The sequence below is a fragment of the Podarcis erhardii genome (assembly GCF_964252035.2).
Source record: "Podarcis erhardii genome assembly, chromosome: 13".
Taxonomy (NCBI): Eukaryota; Metazoa; Chordata; class Lepidosauria; order Squamata; family Lacertidae; genus Podarcis; species Podarcis erhardii.
The window spans coordinates 13,992,966-14,016,461 of NC_138502.1; the positions used below are offsets into that span (position 1 = coordinate 13,992,966).

Genomic DNA, 23,496 nt, shown 5'->3' on the forward strand with positions numbered 1-23,496 from the left:
TAGATTGGAAAGATCAGGGCAGCAAAGATGGCTCACTTAATGAGTCTACCTGGTTTGTGTTAAAGGACAATAAACGATCAGTTAATTAATTTGCCACTATATGCTTTAACTGCTTGGATTTTCAGCAAAAGACTAAAAGTGTCTGGATTCTGTCAAAACCATAACTTCCTTGGCAGAATCATATTAGCAAACATGGGTAAGTCAGACAGTCCCTCCCACCTTCCCTGTCATTCTATGACTCTATGATGTCCACAGTTCACTAGAGGGGCTTAGCACAGGCTCACCACAGACCACAATTAGGGCAGATCACTTAACATTACTTTTTCCTGATTGGGAGGAGAGCAAGTGACAACAGAAGTGGAGTCAAAATAGCGTTGCCGAGAAACAAGGCGGTGATGTCAGCATGCTTAGGCGAACCAGTGTTTAAATTTTCCCAGGCGTGTTTTGCTACTGGCACACGACTACATGGAGATTTCTGTAAGCCAGGCTGGCGGTCACAGTTTAAAAACCTCTGTCCTAGTCCATAGTTAATACCATTTCCATTTCCACAGTGTGCGTTTCTCCTTCTTGCATAGTGGGTCAAGAGAACTGTTGACAAGCAGTGTAGCTGAGATCGTAGAATCCTAGAATTGTAGCACTAGAGGGGACACCGAGGGTCATCTAGTCCAACCCCCTGGCAAATAGGCATTCCGTTTTGGTGATCATAGCTTAGGTGTGAGATGCCATTTGGCGCCTAATTTTATGGCACCTAGTATATATATCTGAGTTTCTAACACTGAGGGGAACCACTGGGTTTTCAGAAGAGAAAATCTTAAAAACGTCAACACTGCACTCCCCCCCAAAAAACCACACAGTTAAAGGAAGATGGAGTATGTTCAACAACCACTGAATGAAGCTGCTGCCAGCATATTCAGAGATGATAGAAGTTGGGATCTAACATCAGGAGCTTCAGAGGTTTCCTTGCCTCTTTGCTCTAAGATGCTACAGTTCTGCAGCGGCGTAGCGTGGGTTGTCAGCACCTGGGGCAAGGCAAGTAATTTGCGCCCCTAACCCCTAACCTGGCGGCGCTGCCAGCTTCTTGCTGCTGCCTGGGCTGCTGCCATGGGGCTCTGCTACGGCCTGCGCCCGAGGCTCTTTGGTGACTCCGGAGGCAGCGAGCGCACCCCCCCCCATGTTGCGCCCAGTGCGGCCGGGCCCCCCCTGCACCCCCCACGCTACGCCACTGGGCAGAACACACATTCCCCAAGAAGTAATCTCTGTCAGGGCACACATGAAAATGAACAGAGTGGCTATAGCCAGAAATGAGAAACCCCTTCTCTCTGAACTGCCTGCCTGCAGAGGGCTTTTTTAAGTTAGTCCAAACAGCTTTTGAAATTGGGATGAGGGTTGTGGGCTTTTTAGGGATGGGGGAGGTAAAAACCTTAGAACATAGACAACAAATTGTGCTACTTGGGCAGTGGAAGGAAAGCCTGCAATCCAGGAAATCTGACAACCGCAGCAAGGGCTTTGCCTTCACAGCCGCTTTCTACCCAGAATACAAAACAAAATGGCACACCCTAGAGTGGGAGTAGCCACTGTGGGGACCTCAAGATGTGGTGGACTACAACTCCCAGCAGACCTGACTACTGGCCTAGGGTAGCCAGGTGTCTTACATTAAAGAGGACTGTCCTCTTTTTGAGGTCTGCCCAGTCAAAGTCTGCTTTAAGATTTGTGGTTTAGTCGTGTCCGATTCTTCATGACCTCATGGACCAGAGCACGCCAGGAACTCCTGTCTTCCACTGCCTCCCGCAGAAGCAGGCAGCCTGACTGTCATCCCCACCATGATATGTATTTTTTATTTAAACTGCAGCAATTATTTCTAAATTTGCACCCATACATATAAATCACTATATGCAAACTGATATCCTCTTTTTCAGCACCGCATACCTGGCCCCTCTACCTGTTGGCTGGGCTGACAGGAGCTGTGGAGCACAACATCTGGAGAGCAACATGCCAGCTATTCCTGCCCTAAAGGATTCAGATTGCTACTCTTGTTTCATCTCACACCCAAATGACTCAAGATACTCACACTGGGCTGTGCCTATAACGGCCACCTCCTTCCCTGCTTGAACTGTGAAGTGCATAAATTTGGGGATTCAAAAGTGGACTTTTTAAAAACCCCAAAAGGACCTGACAAGGACCTCTTGAGCTTCCACTCTTACCAGCACAAAAGAGTGAATGGTTCTGAAAGGTATTTGGGCAAACTGAATGGGTCTATCAGTCTACTCTGTGATTCAGTCTGCCTACTTGTCAATCACCCATTGTCACAATGAAGTCAGGTGATCCCATTCGATATAGCAATGGGCTCAGAATCCCCAATGATCAGCTGATCATCGGGGTTCCCTAGCACTGTGCTAAGCAAGCCCCAACATTCATCACAGCTTGCAAAGTGTTATACAGTGATACCTTGGTTATTGAATGCCTTGGTACTCAAACAGCATGGAACTCAAACACTGCAAACCCGGAAGTTACCGGTAAATGTTCCGGGTTGCGAACTTTCTTCAGAAGCTGAAAGTGCTCCGTTTTGAGTGCCACACTTCCGATTTGCGTGCCACACTTCTGTTTTGAGTGTTACGCTGAGGTCTGTCTGTTTTTCCTATTTATTTTGCGTTTTTGTTTTTGCAGCTCTTTTTGTTTTGTTTTTGTGACTGTGTGGAACCCAGTCCAGCTACTGAGTGATTGATTGTGTGACTGCAGTACACTGTTTATTGCTTTTATTTTACAGATCAATGGTCACGTTAGATAGTAAAATTCAAGTTAAATTGCTGTTTTATGGGTTGTTTTTAAAAGTCTGGAACAGATTAATCCATTTTGCATTACTTTCTATGGAAAAGCACGCCTTGGTTTTGGAACGCTTTGGTTTTGGAACGGACTTCTGGAACGGATTAAGTTTGAGAACCAAGGTACCACTGCACAGCTGCTGCCTCCAGTCAAGTGACAGGCAGCCCCTGCATGGCCCAGCTGCATCTTTACCTGCCCCAAGCCTGACAGCAGATGTATGGAAGGTGGGTGTGGCTTGGCCAAAAGAGCAGGGCGAGCCAAATGGGGAGGCTTGGCAGCGTAGCTGTCAACTTTTCCCTTTCCTTGCGAGGAATCCTATTCGGAATAAGGGAATTTCCCTTTAAAAGTGGAAACATTGACAGCTATGCCTGGCAGGCCTAATCAGCACCACCGGGTTGTGTTAGGATATATGTTGAAAACTGTCCCCTGTCCCACCCTAAAGGCCTGAACAACAGAACCAGGTTCCCCTCTTGCCTTCCCAGGTTGCACAGCAGCTCTGACTATGAGAGCCCTGCTATGGTCGCAGGCCAGTCTTGCCTTTTCATTGTGTCCTGATTGGAGCATAGTGAGTGCTTGGGAAAATACATGGTATGGCTTTGTCTGTAGGAGTCCCCTGGCAATAGGGGGGTGGATTTCTGGTGCCTTGAAAGGGGTCTTGTCTTCTGCCTTCCCTTGGGGCCTCATTGCCCTTCCAGGTCATTCACGAGATGTGGGTTTTTGGCCTTCAGTGCCTCATACAGCATATTTTTGCACCGTAGGTCCCAGCTTGGCACAAGCTTGTAGAGCTCTCGCATCTTGTCTGGGTTAGTTTCCTTGGCAGTGATTTTTTGGTATTGCTCATCACTGAGGACAGAACCATACAATTTATCCAGCACCGGTTCCACTGGGGTGGTCCGTTGGATTAGCGCCTCCCTGTGCTGCTCAATGAAGTGCACGTTGGAAGAGTTTGGAAACTGCAGTCCTACAAGGAAAGAGAAAGAACAGAAATCTTACTACACATTCACACTGCGGGCTTAAAGCTGGTTGCCCAACTCATTCCCTCCTCCCCCATGCCCTGAGAATTGCAGTTCCACGAGGGGAGGGATTGCTAACAGAGCATTCCTAGTAGCTCATCTGCCTACAGTTCCCAGAATTCTTTGGGTAAAATCGTAACTGTTTTGAGAACTGCTTAAAAGCCAGTTTAGGCCTTAAGCAGTATATCAACCAATAAATAATGACAGCAACTTGACCAGCCTTGACTACACTATGACTTGAGAGGCACTGGTGCAAAGCACAGGGGTTTGCACTGAACTGCAAATATCAGAGAGACAAAAGAAAAAAATGCATTTGTAAAGGTGCAAAACAAGCAAATGTGATCACAGAAGGAAAAGCATGGGGTATCCTAGATTCATGTCAGAAGCTCTCTAAAAGGCTCAAAATTGCAGCCAAGGCATGCATAATCCCAACTGTGGGAACCAGAGAAGCCAGGAAGAGGCAGGATAGAAAAGAGAGAAATTTGTATATAACAAAGGTTCTTCCATCCATCCTATTTTTGACCTTAAATTTGTGGAATTGGGTGGTTGGGAGAGGCTTTCGGAGCCAACATGCAATAATTTCAGGTTCACAACATCCCATGGCCTAAAAAGGGACCCCTCACCGTTAGGTCCAGTTGCGGACAACTCTGGGGTTGTGGTGCTCATCTTGCTTTACTGGCCAAGGGAGCCGGCGTACAGCTTCTGGGTTATGTGGCCAGCATGACTAAGCCGCTTCTGGCGAACCAGAGCAGCACATGGAAACACCGTTTACCTCCCCACTGGAGTGGTATGTATTTATCTACTTGCACTTCATGCTTTCGAACTGCTAGGTTGGCAGGAGCAGGGACCGAGCAACGGGAGCTCACCGCGTCGCGGGGATTCGAACCGCCGACCTTCTGATCGGCAAGCCCTAGGGCTCTGTAGTTTAACCCACAGCACCACCCATGTCCCTTCTTGTGGCCTATTAGATCTTAAAACATTACAGTTAAATCAAGCTGTTGGTGTAAACCTATTTTAAAGTTCAAGTAAACAGAAAACAAAAGAATATTTTGTGGGGATATTTTTTTTTTGTCTTTTATTGTCGGCCACTGTTATCAACGGCCAGCTATTTCTCAGAGCAGATTTAAAGTTGTTTGAGCCTCATTTAATGGGCTCCATTTAACCAGGACTGGCAAACATCAAAGCTGATGGAAGATGTGTTGGTTGCTGTTGTTGGTAATGGAGGGTAGGGAGGAAGTGTAGAGCCGTAAGTCATGTCCATAATGGTCCAAGCAAGTACACAGGGACAAAGTCCAACCTGCATTTTTCAGAGCTGCAAATCAGCAGTCTGGTTATTTATTTTATTGCTGCTGCCACCTGGTGACCCTGTCTGCTTCAAGAGTACACCTTTGTCAAAGGGGACATAAACAACCCTCCAACCAGGGCATAACTAGATGTGAAAGTTAAACATGCCACTTCCTCTGGGGTCTTTTGCACTTTTAATTCCTAATACAGAGCACAGAGGCGAGGAGAATCTTTTGGGAAGGGGTGCAAAGGGGCATAAAATCCTGGGTGAAAATTCGGGCTCCCTTAAAGAAAAAGATCCTAAATAGCTTTCCGTTTAAAAATGTTTTAAAGAAGTGAAGCTGAGCACATTTTCTCCATCCTTTCTCTAACTATGCATGTTTTTTCATGTTATCAGAATTATTCCATGGAACTGTTCCCTTATTTTTTGTGACTCTGAGGTGCTTGTGCCCCGCCCTGTGCCAACAAATATAAACTGTCAAAGTTCAATCCATATTTTTCAGAGCTGCCTATCAGCAGTTTGGTTCTTCCTTTTTATTGCTGCTGCAACCTCTCTGGCTGAGAAGCGGCCTTGTATTTCTAAAGCAAATGGGGAAATGAAATAAAGGCTTTAAGCTTGAAATGTCTCGCGGTGCGAAATTGCTCACTTAAACCTGAGCAAGTCCGGGAGTTCGTTGCAGTACAAAGTTTAGCCCCCGTGTGGCAGAATGTAAGTAAAGAATAAGTTAAAAGAAGAACAAGGCAATTTCTAAAGTCCATAGATGGAAAGGGCGTTATGAAATACTGTACACGAAAGCGAAAGCAACTGAACGGAGGCATTTCCAGGAAAGCAGGGGGGGAAAGCCCCGAATGCATATATTTTTTTAAGTCAAGCTTTGTGCATGACCGTCCTTGCTTTCAAAAGACGTTATTTATTTATTATTTTCTATCTTATGTTCTCTGTAATGTAATTCTCAACAACTTCAAGGCAAATAAAACTGTCCTACAGATGAGCGATCAGAGAGTTACTATTTCAGTTTGAAATACTCCCTCATCGCAGTTTAGTCTCATTGTTTGACTTCACGTAGTTACAAAGCCAGACGGAGAGAAGCGAAAAGGGCAAGTTACGCGGCGAGGCGATGCTTTATTTTGCTAAGTGAGTGCCGACGAACCTCAAACAGCTTTACTCTACCGCCTCTTCCCACCTCCGGAGGAGCTCCTCTGGCTGTAGCAGCAGCTGCTGCAAAGCCGCCGAACTCGGGACCAGGCGAAAGTTTTGCTCCCCTCCAGACCCACCTTGGCGATCCTTAGGATCGGGCGCCGCTCTCCCTCCCCAGCCGCTCCTTACTGTTCCCGGTGGCGGCCAGGAGCTCCTCGGCGCGGTCCTTGCAGTTGATGGCTTCCAGCACCTCGGCGGTCAGTTGCACGGCGTACTCCTCGGTGTAGAAGCTGACCAGCAGGTCTTTGAGGTCCAGCGCATCCGCCTTCTGCAGCCGCCCTCGGGGGATGTTGGCGTAGCCCGGGCGCACGGGGAACTCGTTCAGCTTGACCTTCAGCCTCTTCAGCTCGCCCTCCTCCAAGTTCTCCAGACAATCCAGCAGGCAGTCCCGCGCGCTCCTCGCCATGGCGCGCCTTCAGAGCCAGCAAGAAATGGACCTTGCTTCGCGGAAGCTGCAAGATTGAAAGCAGGCATCCTGCCTGATACAAAGCCCGGGCTGGGCTGGCGGGGGGCGGGGGGGGAGATGCTGGACTCCGATTGGTGCAGCGGGAGGAGAGAGGCTGGCCTGAGTGAAAGCTACAATGGGGGCGGAAACGCGCCCCTGCGCCCTCCCGCGCTTTGCTGTCTCTTTTCTCAGCGCGCTGGGCGGAGACGGACTTTCCCATTACTTTTCCCATTACAGTGGTACCTCGGGTTACATACGCTTCAGGTTACAGACGGTTCCGCTAACCCAGAAATAATACCTCGGGTTAAGAATTTTGCTTTAGGATGAGAACAGAAATCGCGCGGCGGCAGCGGGAGGCCCCATTAGCTAAAGTGGCGCTTCAGGTTACGAACAGTTTCAGGTTAAGAACGGACCTCCAGAACGAATTAAGTACTTAACCCGAGGTACCACTGTATAAGGATTTGCACGAGAGCGCGCTTGCAAAAGGCTTCCAGGCGCCAAGTTGTTGCAGGCATAACCTCCAACATTTCTCTGATGAAAATAGGGGAATAACAACAACAACATTATTTATCTGACTGGCCACTCTGGCCACTCTGAGCGGCTTCCAACATATATAAAAGAACATAATAAAACATTAAACTTAAAAAAACCCCTTCCCTATGCAAGGCTGCCTTTAGATTCCCTAGTTACTGTACTTATATCTCCTTGGCTAGGGGGGTCGCAAAACTTCATACCTTCCAATATTTGTCCGATGAAAATAGGAACATCCTAAGGAAAAGCGGGACATTCCAGGATCAAATCAGTAACCTGTAAATCCGGGACTGTCCTTTGAAAATAGGGACACTTGGCGGGTTTGCAGCACACGGCTCTTGCAGGAGCGAAATTCTGGAGAGATAGGGCCGGGGGGAATTGGGGGAACGGCAGCGGAGAAACTGCATCCTCCGACACGGGGGGCAGAGAGCAGGCGGGGGCGTGGCTGGTGCGTGTCCTGGGGTGTGTGTGTGTGTGTGTGTCGCGCATCCCGGTGGCATGGCACCCCGCCCATAGGGGTGCAGCGCATGTCCTGGGGGTGTGGCGTGCCACCTGCGAGGGCATGGCGAGGGTCCCGGGGGCATGGGGCGCCGTCTGCAGAGGCGTGGTCCACGGCCCACGGGGGCGGCGTGGGGGGTGCACGGCATGTGTCCGGAGGTGGCCGCGATGGTACCCGCCTCTTCGATGGTGTCGGGGGCTGTGCGCTCCCCCGCCCCCTTCCTCCGCCAGTGGGGGACGGAGCAGGTTTGTAAGAAATAAAGAGGAAAGCCAGGCGAACAGCCAGGCGCTGGTCTGTTCTTGTAAACATCCCAGGAAGTCAGATACACAGGTTTGTTCTTGTAAACCTCGAAAGAAGTCGTCCCTTTTCTATAAACCTAAGGCGTGAGACTTTCATATATTCCGCTCGAGTTTTCTGGTAGACTTTCGGGGCGAACCTCTGGCCCGCTGCTTAAGTTTTTTCCTCCCATGTCAGAGGCTTTCAGCGCACGACAGGCAGCCATTCAACAGGTGCAAGCTTTACGCACACAGACAGATGCAACCAAACGCTCTTCCGCGGGTGAGCCAGCAAGCGAGTAACTCCCTGTGCAAGAGGAACCCTTAGCGGTGCCATAAGCAGCCTCATAGTTATCAATTTGCATTCCTAGAATAGAAAGGTTGTATATACAGTGGTACCTCGGGTTATGAACAGCCCAGTTAACAAACTTTTTGGATTATGAACACTTCAAACCCGAAACTGCTTGTGAACTTTTTTTGGTATACGAACGAGGCCTCATTAGGCCGTGCGGTCTGGAGCCAGGTCCTGGCGCCTGTGTGCCATTCTGCCTCCGCTGCCGGGCTCCAGGCCGCACTACAGCCCCAAACCCTGGCGAGGAACACTTACCTAACCCCCAAAGTCAAAAAGTGTTGTTTATTTATCCTGTTGCTGTGTTGTGCTGTGTGGTGGGGGTGTTGTCACATTGCAGCTTGCAGATGTGGCCAAAGAAACTGCCTTCTCAGGCTTACAGTGGGGAAGACACAGCACTAAAGGAAAATGGAGTGGGAGGGAGGAGGTGGAAAAGCAAACCAATTTCTTCATGACTGAGTTCTTGGAATGAGCAGGTGGAATGAGCCAAAAGCTGATTGCATCACTTGCTACGTCTAGCAGTGACAAATATGGAACTGGATATTGATCATCTCATTAGCCAAAAGCAGGCCCATACCTCCCATTGAAATAATTGTAAGTTTATGTTGATTAAAATCGTTCTTCATTTTAAATATTGTATTGTTTTTCCTGTTTTTGTGCACCACAAATAAAATACGTGACGTGTGCATAGGAATTTGTTCATATTTTTTCCAAACTATAGTCCAGCCCCCAACAGTGTCTGAGGGACAGGGAACTGGCCCCCTTTAAAAAGTTTGAGGACCCCTGGCGTAGATGATCCCCTTCCAACTCTACAATTCTGTGATGGTTTACTCAGAAATAAGTCCCCCAAATAAGCAGGGCTTTCTTCCTAGTAAAAAAGGTAAAGGTAAAGGACCACTGGACTGTTAGGTCCAGTCAAAGGTGACTATGGGGTTGCAGCACTCATCTCGCTTTCAGGCCGAGGGAGCCAGTGTTTGTCTGCCCTCAGCTTTCCAGGTCATGTGGCCAGCAGGACTAAACCGCTTCTGGCATAACGGAACACCGTGATGGAAACCAGAGCGCATGGAAATGGGGTTTACCTTCCAGCCTCAGCAGTACCTATTTATCTACTTGCACTGTCGTGCTTTCAAACTGCTGGTAAATGTGTTTAGGACAGTGGATGAAGTTAGTGGCATAACAAGACTCACTTTTGAGTATACATGCATGAAATTGTACTGTTAGTTTTATTTTTGTTTATTTTCCTACATTCATATGCCACCTTTCTACCATCATAAAACCCAAGATTATATTATAGTTCTATCCAGGAACTGACCAGATTTAGACCTGCTTAGCTTCAGCAAGGTATTTTAGTTATTTTATATAGTGCATAATTGTATCATTTTTGTAGCCTCATGTGCCGTCAGAACATACTCTGGGACCAGCCCAATAATAGCCTTGAGGAAATCCAAGGATACATTTGCTGGCACAATGAGAACCTCCTGTCCTGAATTTCTCAGAACTGATCTCCAAGGAAATTCCTGGGTTGCTGAACCCCACTCCACCCAACCTTCTCACCAAATGAGGACAAATGAGGACACAAACTTGGAATTGGGAAGGTCACATTTACTAAAATCCATCTGTAAGGCACATATAACATCACTTCACAAACATTTCTTTTCCATATCCTTTTTATATGTAACAAAGTCCTGAGTTGATGAAGCATGGTTTCCCCCCAGTTTCATAAAAATTCACATTGCGTTGGCACATCTTAGGGAACATTGACAAGAACTGTCTGATAAAATGGAATGACAAGAAGGAGAGGCAAAGGTGGTTCCTTGTACCAGAGTGATTTGCATCAAAAGTTGTGTATTCAAAACTTTATTTTAGTTCATAAAATTTGTTGTTATTCTGCACTACAACTCCCATCACCCCTGATCACTGGTCTTGCTGGCTGGGGCTGATGGGAGTTTTAAAAGCAATTTACAAGATCATCTGCTATGATGACAAAAACCTAATTTCACCCTTTGTGCACCTTCCTTATTCCTTTGAAGTCTGCTGGGAGGTGTGAGCAGGGAATGGTATTCACAATAGGGATTAACAGATAGATTGGAGAGATCAGGGCAGCAAAGATGGCTCACTTAATGAGTCTACATGCTGTGTGTTAAAGGACAATAAACGATCAGTTAATTAATTTGCCACTATATGCTTTAACTGCTTGGATTTTCAGCAATAGACTAAAAGTGCCTGGATTCTGTCAAAACCATAACTTCCTTGGCAGAATCATATTAGTAAACATGGGTAAGTCACACAGTCCCTCCCACCTGCCCTGTCATTCTATGACTCTATGTTCTCCACAGTTCGCTAGAGGGGCTTAGCACAGGCTCACCACAGACCACAATTAGGGCAGATCACTTAACATTACTTTTTCCTGATTGGGAGGAGAGCAAGTGATAACAGAAGTGGAGTCGAAATAGCGTTGCATTGAAACAAGGCAGTGATGTCAGCATGCTTAGGCGAACCAGTGTTTAAATTTTCCCAGGTGTGTTTTGCTACTGGCACACGACTACATGGAGATTTCTGGATGCCAGGCTGGCGGTCGCAGTTTAAAAACCTATGTTCTAGTCCATAGTTAATACCATTTCCATTTCCACAGTGTGCGTTTCTCCTTCTTGCATACTGGGTCAAGAGAACTGTTGACAAGCAGTGTAGCTGAGATCATAGAATCCTAGAACTGTAGCACTAGAGGGGACACCGAGGGTCATCTAGTCCAACCCCCTGGCAAATAGGCATTCCGTTTTGGTGATCATAGGTTAGGTGTGAGATGCCATTTGGCGCCTAATTTTATGGCACCTAGTATATATATCTGAGTTTCTAACACTGAGGGGAACCACCGGGTTTTTGAATGCCTTGGTACTCAAACAGCATGGAACTCAAACACTGCAAACCCGGAAGTTAAATGTTCCGGTTTGCGAACTTTCTTCAGAAGCTGAAAGTGCTCCGTTTTGAGTGCCACACTTCCGATTTGAGTGCCACGCTTCCGTTTTGAGTGTTACGCTGAGGTCTGTCTGTTTTTCCTATTTATTTTGCGTTCTTGTTTTTGCGGCTCTTTTGTTTTGTTTTTGTGACTGTGTGGAACCCAGTCCAGCTACTGAGTGATTGATTGTGTGACTGCAGTACACTGTTTATTGCTTTCATTTTACAGATCAATGGTCACATTAGTTAGTAAAATTCATGTTAAATTGCTGTTTTAGGGGTTGTTTTTAAAAGTCTGGAACAGATTAATCCATTTTGCATTACTTTCTATGGAAAAGCGCGTCTTGGTTTTGGAACGCTTTGGTTTTGGAACAGACTTCCGGAACGGATTAAGTCTGAGAGCCAAGGTACCACTGCACAGCTGCTGCCTCCAGTCAAGTGACAGGCAGCCCCTGCATGGCCCAGCTGCATCTTTACCTGCCCCAAGCCTGACAGCAGGTGCATGGAAGGTGGGTGTGGCTTGGCCAAAAGAGCAGGGCGATCCAAATGGGGAGGCTTGGCAGCATAGCTGTCAACTTTTCCCTTTCCTTGCGAGGAATCCTATTCGGAATAAGGGAATTTCCCTTTAAAAGTGGAAACATTGACAGCTATGCCTGGCAGGCCTAATCAGCACCACTGGGTTGTGTTAGGATATATGTTGAAAACTGTCCCCTGCCCCACCCTAAAGGCCTGAAAAACAGAACCAGGTTCCCCTCTTGCCTTCCCAGGTTGCACAGCAGCTCTGACTATGAGAGCCCTGCTATGGTTGCAGGCTATTCTTGCCTTTTCATGGTGTCCTGATTGGAGCATAGTGAGTGCTTGGGAAAATACATGGTATGGCTTTGTCTGTAGGAGTCCCCTGGCAATAGGTGTGGGATGTAAACACAGGAGCAGTCAATGACAACATTCCTAGAGTGTACATGTTAGAACATGGGGAGGGATGTCTGTCCATCAAGCAGGTAAACTTCCTGGGGACGGACTTCCTCCGCATGTGACCAGAGGTGGGTGTGGCCTCACCTGTGCAGGTAATGATAAAAGCACAGGGCAGGCAGCCACTCTCTCTCTTGCCTCTTGCCTCTTGCCTCTCTGCCATCTTCATCTTCTGAAGGAGCAACATGCCCTCTTGGCTCCCAGCCAAGAGAGGACAGTACTATCTTGCTACAAGATAGATTCTAACTGCATGTAACCTTTTTAAGCCTGCCTACCTTCTGGGATCATATTGTGAACAGAACGTGAGTAAACTCTTTTATACTTTTATAAAGACTGTGTCGTGTCTTGTATTTTAAGAGGGAACAAAGGGGAAATTACCAGAGTAATTATTATAGAGGTTCTAGCGAACCTGTGCAAGCGTTACCGTTGCGAACCTAAAGGGGAATGTCTATAAACTCTGCTGATATTTTGGGAACTTGTTAGTACAAGTTGGATAAGGATATAATTAGTCAATATATCCTCTCCTGCACCCCAGAACATTCCCACAAAGGGTTATTGGCCCCAGTATTGCATATTTCTGCGTACTTTTGAAGGATTGCGTTGGATTGTGATTTTGAGTTGAGTAGTATTTTTCTGAGTTAACTTCCTGGTAAGCACATGGTCCTTTGTTCCATTGTGCAGTGGGGATTAAGCAACCCCCCCCCTTCCCTCAGAGTTCACAGTGACCCAAGGCAGTGAAGAATTGTTTTGTATTTTTAGATTTTTGAGATTTTGATTTTAAAATTTTGAGAAATTTTGAAATTTTGAAGAATTTTCAAATTTTTGGATTTTAAGATGGCTAGAGCAGCTTTTGATAGTGATGCAAAGCTAGGAATGCCTGTGCTGAATGAACACAATTTCATACACTGGAAGCAGCGCTTGATAGCATGTTTAGATTATAAGCACATTTTGGAAGCTTTAAACCCTCAACCTACGGGATCGTCTGAGGAAGCTTTAGCCAAGATAAGTGCTTGGAAACGCATGAACAGCGAAGCTAGACACATAATTTTGAGTGGACTTCGTGATGAGCAGCTATCATTAATAAATAGTACAGATGATGCATCTCAAATCTTAAGAGATATTGAGCGCGTGTATGGAGAATCTAGCATAAACTGCTTCAGAAACTTGGTGTGTAAATTAACCAGAGTGAGGATGAATTCAAAAGAGGAATTCACAGAGCACATCAACAAGTTTACTGAGATTATTCAGAGAATTTATTTGACTCCCAAAGCTTTTGATGAAGATACAAAGATAGCATTTTTGTTGTCATCACTTGGACCACGCTTTAGCGCATTTGTAAGTTTGATGGATCATAGACAAGGTCTGACTTTTAAAGACTTGATTGGTTATTTAAAAGAAGAATGCAGAGATAGAGCTGAATCTCCAGTGAGAAATGCTAGAAGCAAGGACAGCAGTTATGCATCTAGGCAATGTACAAAGTCCAAAGAGATGCCTAAGAAAGTGATTTGTTTCAATTGTAACAAAGAAGGACACATTGCAAAGAATTGCAAGGCTCCTAAAGCCAAGAAACCCCACCCCTTTCAGCCAAAAGGGGAAAAGAAGGGGAAATGTGAATGCACATGGCTACTGCAAGAAAGGAATTTAGCTGTCCAGAATCGTGAAAATAGACGTAATAAATGGATAATTGATTCAGGTGCCAGCTCACATTTTTCGTATAAAAAGGACTATTTTAATGAGATAAATGATGAAGAAGGATCTGAAATTGAAATTGCAGATGGGAACATTGTTAAAGCAAAAGGTGCAGGTTCCATGAGTCTGAAATGCAATATAAACAATGAATGCATTGAGAACACAATCTCTAGAGTTTTGTATGTACCAGAGCTGAGCTGCAATTTAATCAGCGTGTCCACATTGGACAAGAAAGGTTTCCAGATCACATTTGGAAATGGAGAATGCAAGGTGACTAGAAATGGCAAAGTGTTTGCTCAAGCAGAGCTAATCAATGGTGTATATGAGCTTGATTTTTCAGAGAATCAGTCTGCAAAAGTGGCACATTCCAGCCAGAAGGATGAAGCAGATCTGGACCTATGGCACAGAAGGCTTGGACATAGAGACACCAACGTCATTCTGGATCTACAGAAAAGAGATCTTGTAAGAGGTTTGCAGGTAAAGCAGAGCAACAAAGCTCCAGCAAAGTGCATAAGCTGTATTACTGAGAAGGCTGTAAAACCTTCATTTCCACGTTGTGCAGAACAAAGAAGCAACAAAGTGCTTGACATAGTGCACACTGACATATGTGGACCCATGAATGTTCCCTCACTGGGAAAGAATAGATACATTTTAATATTTCTGGATGATTTTTCAAGATTTTGTGTTGTGTATTTCCTCAAAGAGAAGAGTGAGACAGTGGACAAGCTCCAGGAATACATTGCCATGGTCAAGAACAAATTCCAGAGAGCTCCAGCTGTGTTAATGAGCGACAATGGAGGTGAGTACTGCTCAAATGAAATGCAGGCTCTCCTGGCCAAGGAAGGAATTGCACATGTAACCACAATTCCTTACACACCACAGCAGAATGCCATAGCTGAGAGAAAGTTTAGGTCCATTATGGACATGACAAGGTGCATGCTAAAGGATGCATGTTTGCCACAGAAGCTGTGGGCCGAAGGAGTGTACACATCGGTCTATTTGCAGAATAGACTGCCAACTAAAGGTGCAGAGCGCACACCATTTGAACTTTGGCATGGGAAAGCTCCCAATCTGTCGCACATACGTGTGTTTGGAAGTCCGTGTTACTTCCACGTGCCCAAGGAACACAGACACAAGCTTGACTCCAGGGCAAAAGCAGGTATCCTGGTGGGATACGCCTCTGGAGGCAAAGGATATAGAATTATGGACTTACAAACTGGTAAGACAAATGCATACCATGCGGTTTATGTTGATGAATATGGAAAGGTAGACACTAAGAACACTGTTGTGGATTCTTCAGATGAGTCAGAAAGGACTCAAGAGTTTGTATATTTCCCTTTTGAGACCCCACAAAGTACTAATCTGCCTTCGAGTGTTACAGCACCCCCTACAGGCGACACAGAGGACCAGAACCCTGGCAGCACCAGAGACGAAGATGAGGACTCAGATGGGGACATGCCTGCGTTGGAGGAGGATGAGGAAGCTGATGCGGTCGCAGAACCAGAGGTCAGGCGCTCGTCCAGAACCAACAAAGGTGTCCCACCATTACGGTTGTCCTACTTTGCAGGGTCGGCGTTTCCACAAGAACCTTCCACTTGGGAAGAGATACAGGAGATGCCAGCTGCAGAAGCCAGTCTCTGGAGGAAGGCCGCGCAGGAGGAAATGGATGCACTGCATCAGAACAAGACCTGGACACTCACTGAGCTGCCTCCCGGTAAGAAGGCCATTGGCAGTAAATGGGTTTTCAAGGTTAAGAAGGGGTCAGAAGGAGAAGTGCAGCGCTACAAAGCTAGACTTGTAGCACAGGGATTTTCACAGCGTTTTGGTGAAGATTATGATGAAGTTTTTGCACCAACCGTGAGGTACAGCAGCGTAAGAATGCTTTTAAGCATTGCAGCCTCCAAGAAAATGAGAGTGAAACACATAGACATTGCAACCGCTTTTCTACATGGGCAGATTTCTGAAGAAATTTATATGAAACAGCCCAAAGGTTTTGTAAAACCACATGAGGCACATTTAGTGTGCAAACTCCAGAAAGGACTTTATGGACTTAAACAGGCTGCTAGAGCCTGGAACCAGAAGTTGCATAAAATGCTGACGCAACTTGGGTACAAGCAAGGCGACGCTGACAAGTGCTTGTACAGTAAGTCAAATAATGGACAATTCTCATATATCTTAGCATTTGTCGATGACCTGATTATTGCCACAGCAAGTGAGAAAGACTATACACAGATAGTAAAACACCTTAGCAAAGAGGTGGAGGTCAAGGAGCTAGGAGATGTCCAGTACTACCTCGGGATCCAGGTGGAAAGAGAAGAGGACGGCTCATTTCTTCTCAGCCAAAGACAGAAGATCCACGAGCTGATTGAGCACATGCAGATGCAAGACGCACATCCAGTTGCTACACCGATGGCTACTGACTTCCTGAAGAATCAGCAGGATTCGAAGCAGTTGCCAGACAACAATGACTACAGGTCGGCGATTGGTAAACTTTTGTATTTAGTTACCACATGTAGACCTGACTTAGCAAATGCTGTGGGGATTCTTAGCAGAAAAGTGAATTCTCCCACTGAGCATGATTGGGCAGGTGTAAAGAGGGTGGTGCGATATTTGAAGGGTACCATGAATTGTAAATTAAGGTTACCAGCCGTCAGAGACCCTAAGTTGGTTGGGTATACTGATGCGGATTGGGCTGGGGATAATGCTGATTATAAATCAACAAGTGGTCATGTTTTCATGTTTGGTGATGGACCTGTTTCATGGGGCAGTTATAAACAGAGCTGTGTAGCATTATCTTCCACAGAATCAGAATACGTTGCAGCAACAGAAGCCTGCAGAGAGATCGCCTGGCTTGATCAACTCATAAAGGACTTTGGGTTGGTGAGAAAAGGGCCTGTCAGCTTGCTAGAGGACAATCAAAGTTGCCTGAAGCTGACGCAGAGTGAGAAGTTCCTGGCCAGAACAAAACACATTGGGGTTAAATACCACTACATACGCCAGATGATCCAGGATGGACTTGTGGAACTATCCTACTGCAGCACCCAAGAGATGACTGCTGACATCCTGACGAAACCCCTACCAAGAGAGAGTTTCCAGAATCTACGTGTCAAGCTGGGACTCTGGGTGGTTGAATAAAGTTGTTTATGTTTTGTGTATGTTGTATTGCCTGAGAAGGGGTATGTGGGATGTAAACACAGGAGCAGTCAATGACAACATTCCTAGAGTGTACATGTTAGAACATGGGGAGGGATGTCTGTCCATCAAGCAGGTAAACTTCCTGGGGACGGACTTCCTCCGCATGTGACCAGAGGTGGGTGTGGCCTCACCTGTGCAGGTAATGATAAAAGCACAGGGCAGGCAGCCACTCTCTCTCTTGCCTCTTGCCTCTTGCCTCTCTGCCATCTTCATCTTCTGAAGGAGCAACATGCCCTCTTGGCTCCCAGCCAAGAGAGGACAGTACTATCTTGCTACAAGATAGATTCTAACTGCATGTAACCTTTTTAAGCCTGCCTACCTTCTGGGATCATATTGTGAACAGAACGTGAGTAAACTCTTTTATACTTTTATAAAGACTGTGTCGTGTCTTGTATTTTAAGAGGGAACAAAGGGGAAATTACCAGAGTAATTATTATAGAGGTTCTAGCGAACCTGTGCAAGCGTTACCGTTGCGAACCTAAAGGGGAATGTCTATAAACTCTGCTGATATTTTGGGAACTTGTTAGTACAAGTTGGATAAGGATATAATTAGTCAATATATCCTCTCCTGCACCCCAGAACATTCCCACAATAGGGAGGTGGATTTCTGGTGCCTTCAAAGGGGTCTTGCCTTCTGCCTTCCCTTGGGGCCTCATTGCTCTTCCAGATCGTTTACGAGATGTGGGTTTTTGGCCTTCAGTGCCTCATACAGCATATTTTTGCACCGTAGGTCCCAGCTTGGCACAAGCTTGTAGAGCTCTCGCATCTTGTCTGGGTTAGTTTCCTTGGCAGTGATTTTTTGGTATTGCTCCTCACTGAGGACAGAGCCATACAATTTATCCAGCACCGGTTCCACTGGGGTGGTCCGTTGGATTAGCGCCTCCCTGTGCCGCTCGATGAAGTGCATGTTGGAAGAGTTTGGAAACTGCAGTCCTACAAGGAAAGAGAAAGAACAGAAATCTTACTACACATTCACACTGCGGGCTTAAAGCTGGTTGCCCAACTCATTCCCTCCTCCCCCATGCCCTGAGAATTGCAGTTCCATGAGGGGAGGGATTGCTAACAGAGCATTCCTAGTAGCTCATCTGCCTACAGTTCCCAGAATTCTTTGGGTAAAATCGTAACTGTTTTGAGAACTGCTTAAAAGCCAGTTTAGGCCTTAAGCAGTATATCAACCAATAAATAATGACAGCAACTTGACCAGCCTTGACTACACTATGACTTGAGAGGCATTGGTGCAAGGCACAGGGGTCTGCACTGAACTGCAAATATCAGAGAGACAAAAGAAAAAAATGCATTTGTAAAGGTGCAAAACAAGCAAATGTGATCACAGAAGAAAAAGCCATATGGGGTATCCTAGATTCATGTCAGAAGCTCTCTAAAAGGCTCCAAATTGCAGCCAAGGCATGCAAAATCCCAACTGTGGGAACCAGAGAAGCCAGGAAGAGGCAGGAGAGAAAAGAGAGAAATTTGTATATAGCAAAGGTTCTTCCATCCATCCTATTTTTGACCTTAAATTTGTGGAATTGGGTGGTTGGGAGAGGCTTTCGGAGCCAACATGCAATAACTTCAGGTTCACAACATCCCGTGGCCTAAAAAGGGACCCCTCACCGTTAGGTCCAGTCGCGGACGACTCTGGGGTTGTGGCGCTCATCTTGCTTTCCTGGCCAAGGGAGCCGGCGTACAGCTTCTGGGTCATGTGGCCAGCATGACTAAGCCGCTTCTGGCGAACCAGAGCAGCACATGGAAACACCGTTTACCTCCCCACTGGAGTGGTATGTATTTATCTACTTGCACTTCATGCTTTCGAACTGCTAGGTTGGCAGGAGCAGGGACTGAGCAACGGGAGCTCACCCCGTCGCGGAGATTCGAACCGCCGACCTTCTGATCGGCAAGCCCTAGGGCTCTGTAGTTTAACCCACAGCGCCACCCATGTCCCTTCTTGTGACCTATTAGATCTTAAAACATTACAGTTAAATCAAGCTGTTGGTGTAAACCTATTTTAAAGTTCAAGTAAACAGAAAACAAAAGAATATTTTGTGGGGATTTTTTTATTGTCTTTTATTGTCGGCCACTGTTATCAATGGCCAGCTATTTCTCAGAGCAGATTTAAAGTTGTTTGAGCCTCATTTAATGGGCTCCATTTAACCAGGACTGGCAAACATCAAAGCTGATGGAAGATGTGTTGGTTGCTGTTGTTGGTAATGGAGGGTAGGGAGGAAGTGTAGAGCTATAAGTCATGTCCATAATGGTCCAAGCAAGTACACAGGGACAAAGTCCAACCTGCATTTTTCAGAGCTGCAAATCAGCAGTCTGGTTATTTTATTGCTGCCACCTGGTGACCCTGTCTGCTTCAAGAGTACACCTTTCTCAAAGAGGACATAAACAACCCTCCAACCACGGCATAACTAGATGTGAAACTTAAACATGGCACTTGGGTCTTTTGCACTTTTAATTCCTAATACAGAGCACAGAGGCGAGGAGAATCTTTTGGGCATAAAAGGGCATAAAAACCTGGGTGAAAATTCGGGCTCCCTTAAAGAAAAATATCCTAAATAGCTTTCCGTTTAAAAAATGTTTTAAAGAAGTGAAGCTGAACACATTTTCTCCATCCTTTCTCTAACTATGCATGTTTTTTCATATTATCAGAATTATTCCATGGAACTGTTCCCTTATTTTTTGTGACTCTGAGGTGCTTGTGCTCCGCCCTGTGCCAACAAATATAAACTGTCAAAGTTCAATCCATATTTTTCAGAGCTGCCTATCAGCAGTTTGGTTCTTCCTTTTTATTGCTGCTGCAACCTCTCTGGCATGAGCTGAGAAGCAGCCTTGCATTTCTAAAGCAAATGGGGAAATGAAATAAAGGCTTTAAGCTTGAAATGTCTCGCGGTGCGAAATTGCTCACTTAAACCTGAGCAAGTCCGGGAGTTCGTTGCAGTACAAAGTTTAGCCCCCGTGTGGCAGAATGTAAGTAAACAATAAGTTAAAAGAAGAACAAGGCAATTTCTAAAGTCCATAGATGGAAAGGGCGTTATGAAATACTGTACACGAAAGCGAAAGCAACTGAACGGAGGCATTTCCAGGAAAGCAGGGGAGGAAAGCCCCCAATGCATATATTTTTTTAAGTCAAGCTTTGTGCATGATCGTCCTTGCTTTCAAAAGACGTTATTTATTTATTATTTTCTATCTTATGTTCTCTGTAATGTAATTCTCAACAACTTCAAGGCAAATAAAACTGTCCTGCAGATGAGCGATCAGAGAGTTACTATTTCAGTTTGAAATCCTCCCTCATCGCAGTTTAGTCTCCTTGTTTGACTTCATGTAGTTACAAAACTAGATGGAGAGAAGCGAAAAGGGCAAGTTACGCGGCGAGGCGAGGCTTTTAAGCGGAAGTGCCCACTCCCCAATTTTGCTAAGTGAGTGCCGATGAACCTCAACCAACTTTACTCTACCGCCTCTTCCCACCTCCGGAGGATCTCCTCTGGCTGCAGCAGCTGCAAAGCCGCCGAACTCGGGACCAGGCGAAAGTTTCGCTCCCCTCCAGACCCACCTTGGCGATCCTTAAGATCGGGCGCCGCTCTCCCTCCCCAGCCGCTCCTTACTGTTCCCGGTGGCGGCCAGGAGCTCCTCGGCGCGGTCCCTGCAGTTGATGGCTTCCAGCACCTCGGCGGTCAGCGGCACGGCGTACTCCTCGGTGTAGAAGGCGATGAGCAGGTATTTGAGGTCCAGCGCATCCGCCTTCTGCAGCCGCCCTCGGGGGATGTTGTTGTAGCCCGGGCGCACGGGAAACTCGTTCAGCTTGGCCTTGAACTTCCTCAACTCGCCCTCCTCCAAGTTCTCCAGGCAATCCAGCAGGCAGTCCCTCGCGCTCTTCGCCATGGAGCGCCTTCAGAGCCAGCAAGAAATCAACCTCGCTTCGCGGAAGCTGCAAGATTGAAAGCAGGCATCCTGCCTGATACAAAGCCCGGGCTGGGCTGGCGGGGGGGGGGGGAGAGATGCTGGACTCCGATTGGTGCAGCGGGAGGAGAGAGGCTGGCCTGAGTGAAAGCTACAATGGGGGCGCAAACGCGCCCCTGCGCCCTCCCGCGCTTTGCTGTCTCTTTTCTCAGCGCGCTGGGCGGAGACGGACTTTCCCATTACTTTCCCATTACAGTGGTACCTCGGGTTACATACGCTTCATGTTACAGACACTTCAGGTTACAGACTCCGCTAACCCAGAAATAGTATCTCTGGTTAAGAATTTTGCTTCAGGGTGAGAACAGAAATCGTGCTCCGGCGGTGCGGCAGCAGCAGGAGGCCCCGTTAGCTAAAGTGGTGCTTCAGGTTAAGAACAGTTTCAGGTTAAGAACGGACCTCCGGAACGAATTAAGTACTTAACCCGAGGTACCACTGTATAAGCATTTGCACGAGAGAGCGCTTGCAAAAGGCGTCCAGGCATAACCTCCAACCAGTGGCGTAGCGTGGGTTGTCAGCACCCGGGGCAAGGCAAGTAATTTGCGCCCCCTAACCCGTGGATTTGCGCCCCCCTAACCAGTGGATTTGCACCCCCTAACCCCCAGGTGTTGCGCCCGGTGCGGCCGGCCCCCCCTGCACGCCCCACGCTAGCCACTGCCTCCAACATTTCTCTGATGAAAATAGGGGAATAACAACAACAACATTATTTATACCCCGTCCTTCTGACTGGGTTGCCCCAGCCACTCTGAGCGGCTTCCAGCATATATAAAATAACATAATAAAACAAACTTTAAAAAAAACCTTCCCTATGCAAGGCTGCCTTTAGATTCCCTAGTTACTTCTATCTCCTTGGCAAGGGGGTGGCAAAACTCCATACCGTCCAATATTTCTCCCATGAAAATAGGGACATCCTAAGGAAAAGCAGGACATTCCAGGATCAAATCAGTAACCTGTAAATCTGGGACTGTCCTTTGAAAATAGGGACACTTGGCGGGTTTGCAGCACACGGCTCTTGCAGGAGTGAAATTCTGAAGAGATCGGGCTGGGGGGACTTGGGGGAACGGCAGTGGAGAAGCTGCATGCTCTGACGGGGGGGGGGCGGAGAGCAGGTGAGTGCGAGGCTGCTGAGTGTCCTGGGGGGGGGGTGATGCGCATCCCGGTGGCGTGGCACGCTGCCCATAGGGGTGCAGCGTGCGTCCCGGGGGTGTGGCACAACCACCTGCGAGGGCATGGCGAGCGTCCGGGGCCATGCGGCACCCTCTGCAGGGGCGTGGCCTGAGGCGTGGGGGGTGCACGGCATGTGTCTGGGGTGGCCGTGATGGTATCCCCCTCTCCGATGGTGCCGGGGCGGTGCGCTCCCCCACCCCTTTCCTCCGCCAGTGGGGGATGGAGCAGGCTTGTAAGAAATAAAGAGGAAAGCCATTCGAACAGCCAGGCGCTCGTTTGTTCTCATAAACCTCACAGGAAGTCAGATGCACCGGTTTGTTCTTGTAAACCTCGAAAAAAGTCGTCCCTTTTCTATAAACCTAAGGTGCAAGACTTTCATACATTCCACTCAAGTTTTCTGATAGACCTTCGGAGCGAACCTCTGGCCCGCCACTTATTTTTTTCCCTCCCATGTCAGAGGCTTTCGACGCACGACAGGCAGCCATTCAACAGGTGCAAGCTTTACGCACACACAGATGCAACCAAACGCTCTTCGGAGGGTGAGCCAGCAAGGGAGTGACTCCCTGTGCAAGAGGAACCATTAGCAGCCTCGTGGTTATAAATTTGCACTCCTAGAATAGAAAGGTTGTATATACAGTGGTACCTCAAGTTATGAACAGCCCAGTTAACAAACTTTTTGGATTATGAACACTTCAAACCTGGAACTGCTTGCAAACTTTTTTTGGTAGACAAACGAGGCCTCAGTAGGCCGTGCCGCTGCCCGGAGCCAGGGCCTGGCGCCTTCGTGGGCTCCATTTGGCCTCCACTGCTGGGCTCCGCCCGCAGGAGGCCCAGCACCCTGGTGAGGAACACTTCTCTAACCAAGAACAAGAGCGAAGTCCAGCGGTGAACCTGGTAAGTGAGCCTGGGATGAAAAGCACCAGCCCTTTACCAGCCCTCGCCCCACCCCCAGCTAGTAGCAAGTTGGGTGGCACCTGGCCAGGTAAGCCCACCCACCCTGTGGGAGGGGGTGAGTGGGGAGTTTTGAGATTCTGTCTTGTTCCTTTGTTTATGGGAGTTTGCAAGGGACGGAATGGCAGGAGAGGAGTCACAGACTGTAAATCTGGAAGAGGACGCCGACCCCCCATCTAAACAATGACTATCATCAGTGCAGGTA

The 23,496-nt window shown here is 47.2% G+C and overlaps 2 protein-coding genes and 1 long non-coding RNA gene across 4 annotated transcripts; 1 reads left to right on the forward strand and 2 right to left on the reverse strand.

Moving 5' to 3' along the window:
- The first annotated feature begins 1,231 nt into the window (after positions 1–1,231).
- On the forward strand, positions 1,232–17,951 carry LOC309326530. Its single transcript, XR_014150316.1, has 3 exons — positions 1,232–2,587; positions 11,380–12,274; positions 17,815–17,951. It is a non-coding gene; the product is annotated as an uncharacterized lncRNA (long non-coding RNA).
- Positions 3,365–6,767, reverse strand: LOC309326506 (apoptosis-associated speck-like protein containing a CARD). Its single transcript, XM_081835316.1, has 2 exons — positions 6,445–6,767; positions 3,365–3,781 (listed from the first exon to the last, which is right to left on the reverse strand). The coding sequence occupies exons 1-2, from the start codon at positions 6,719–6,721 to the stop codon at positions 3,501–3,503; spliced, it is 558 nt and encodes a 185-aa protein (XP_081691442.1). The 5' UTR covers positions 6,722–6,767; the 3' UTR covers positions 3,365–3,500.
- Positions 17,917–22,140, reverse strand: LOC309326526 (apoptosis-associated speck-like protein containing a CARD). Of its 2 annotated transcripts, none has more exons than XM_081835353.1 (3): positions 22,124–22,140; positions 20,770–21,144; positions 17,917–18,152 (listed from the first exon to the last, which is right to left on the reverse strand). In XM_081835353.1, the coding sequence occupies exon 2, from the start codon at positions 21,096–21,098 to the stop codon at positions 20,781–20,783; it is 318 nt and encodes a 105-aa protein (XP_081691479.1). In that variant the 5' UTR covers positions 21,099–21,144; positions 22,124–22,140; the 3' UTR covers positions 17,917–18,152; positions 20,770–20,780. The 2 variants fall into 2 exon arrangements, with proteins under 2 accessions (XP_081691479.1, XP_081691480.1); XM_081835354.1 differs by lacking the exon at positions 22,124–22,140 and adding an exon at positions 20,486–20,552 and having other exon boundaries at positions 17,967–18,152; positions 20,822–21,177.
- Between the last annotated feature and the right edge of the window lie 1,356 nt (positions 22,141–23,496).

Excerpts from the sequence above, each read along its gene's own strand:
- LOC309326526 (XM_081835353.1), bottom strand. The coding sequence starts at position 21,098 with ATGGCGAAGAGCGCGAGGGACTGCCTGCTGGATTGCCTGGAGAACTTG.
- LOC309326506 (XM_081835316.1), bottom strand. The coding sequence starts at position 6,721 with ATGGCGAGGAGCGCGCGGGACTGCCTGCTGGATTGTCTGGAGAACTTG. Across the intron at positions 3,782-6,444 it reads CCTGGCCGCCACCGGGAACA|GACTGCAGTTTCCAAACTCT; the intron begins GTAAGGAGCGGC and ends CTTTCCTTGTAG.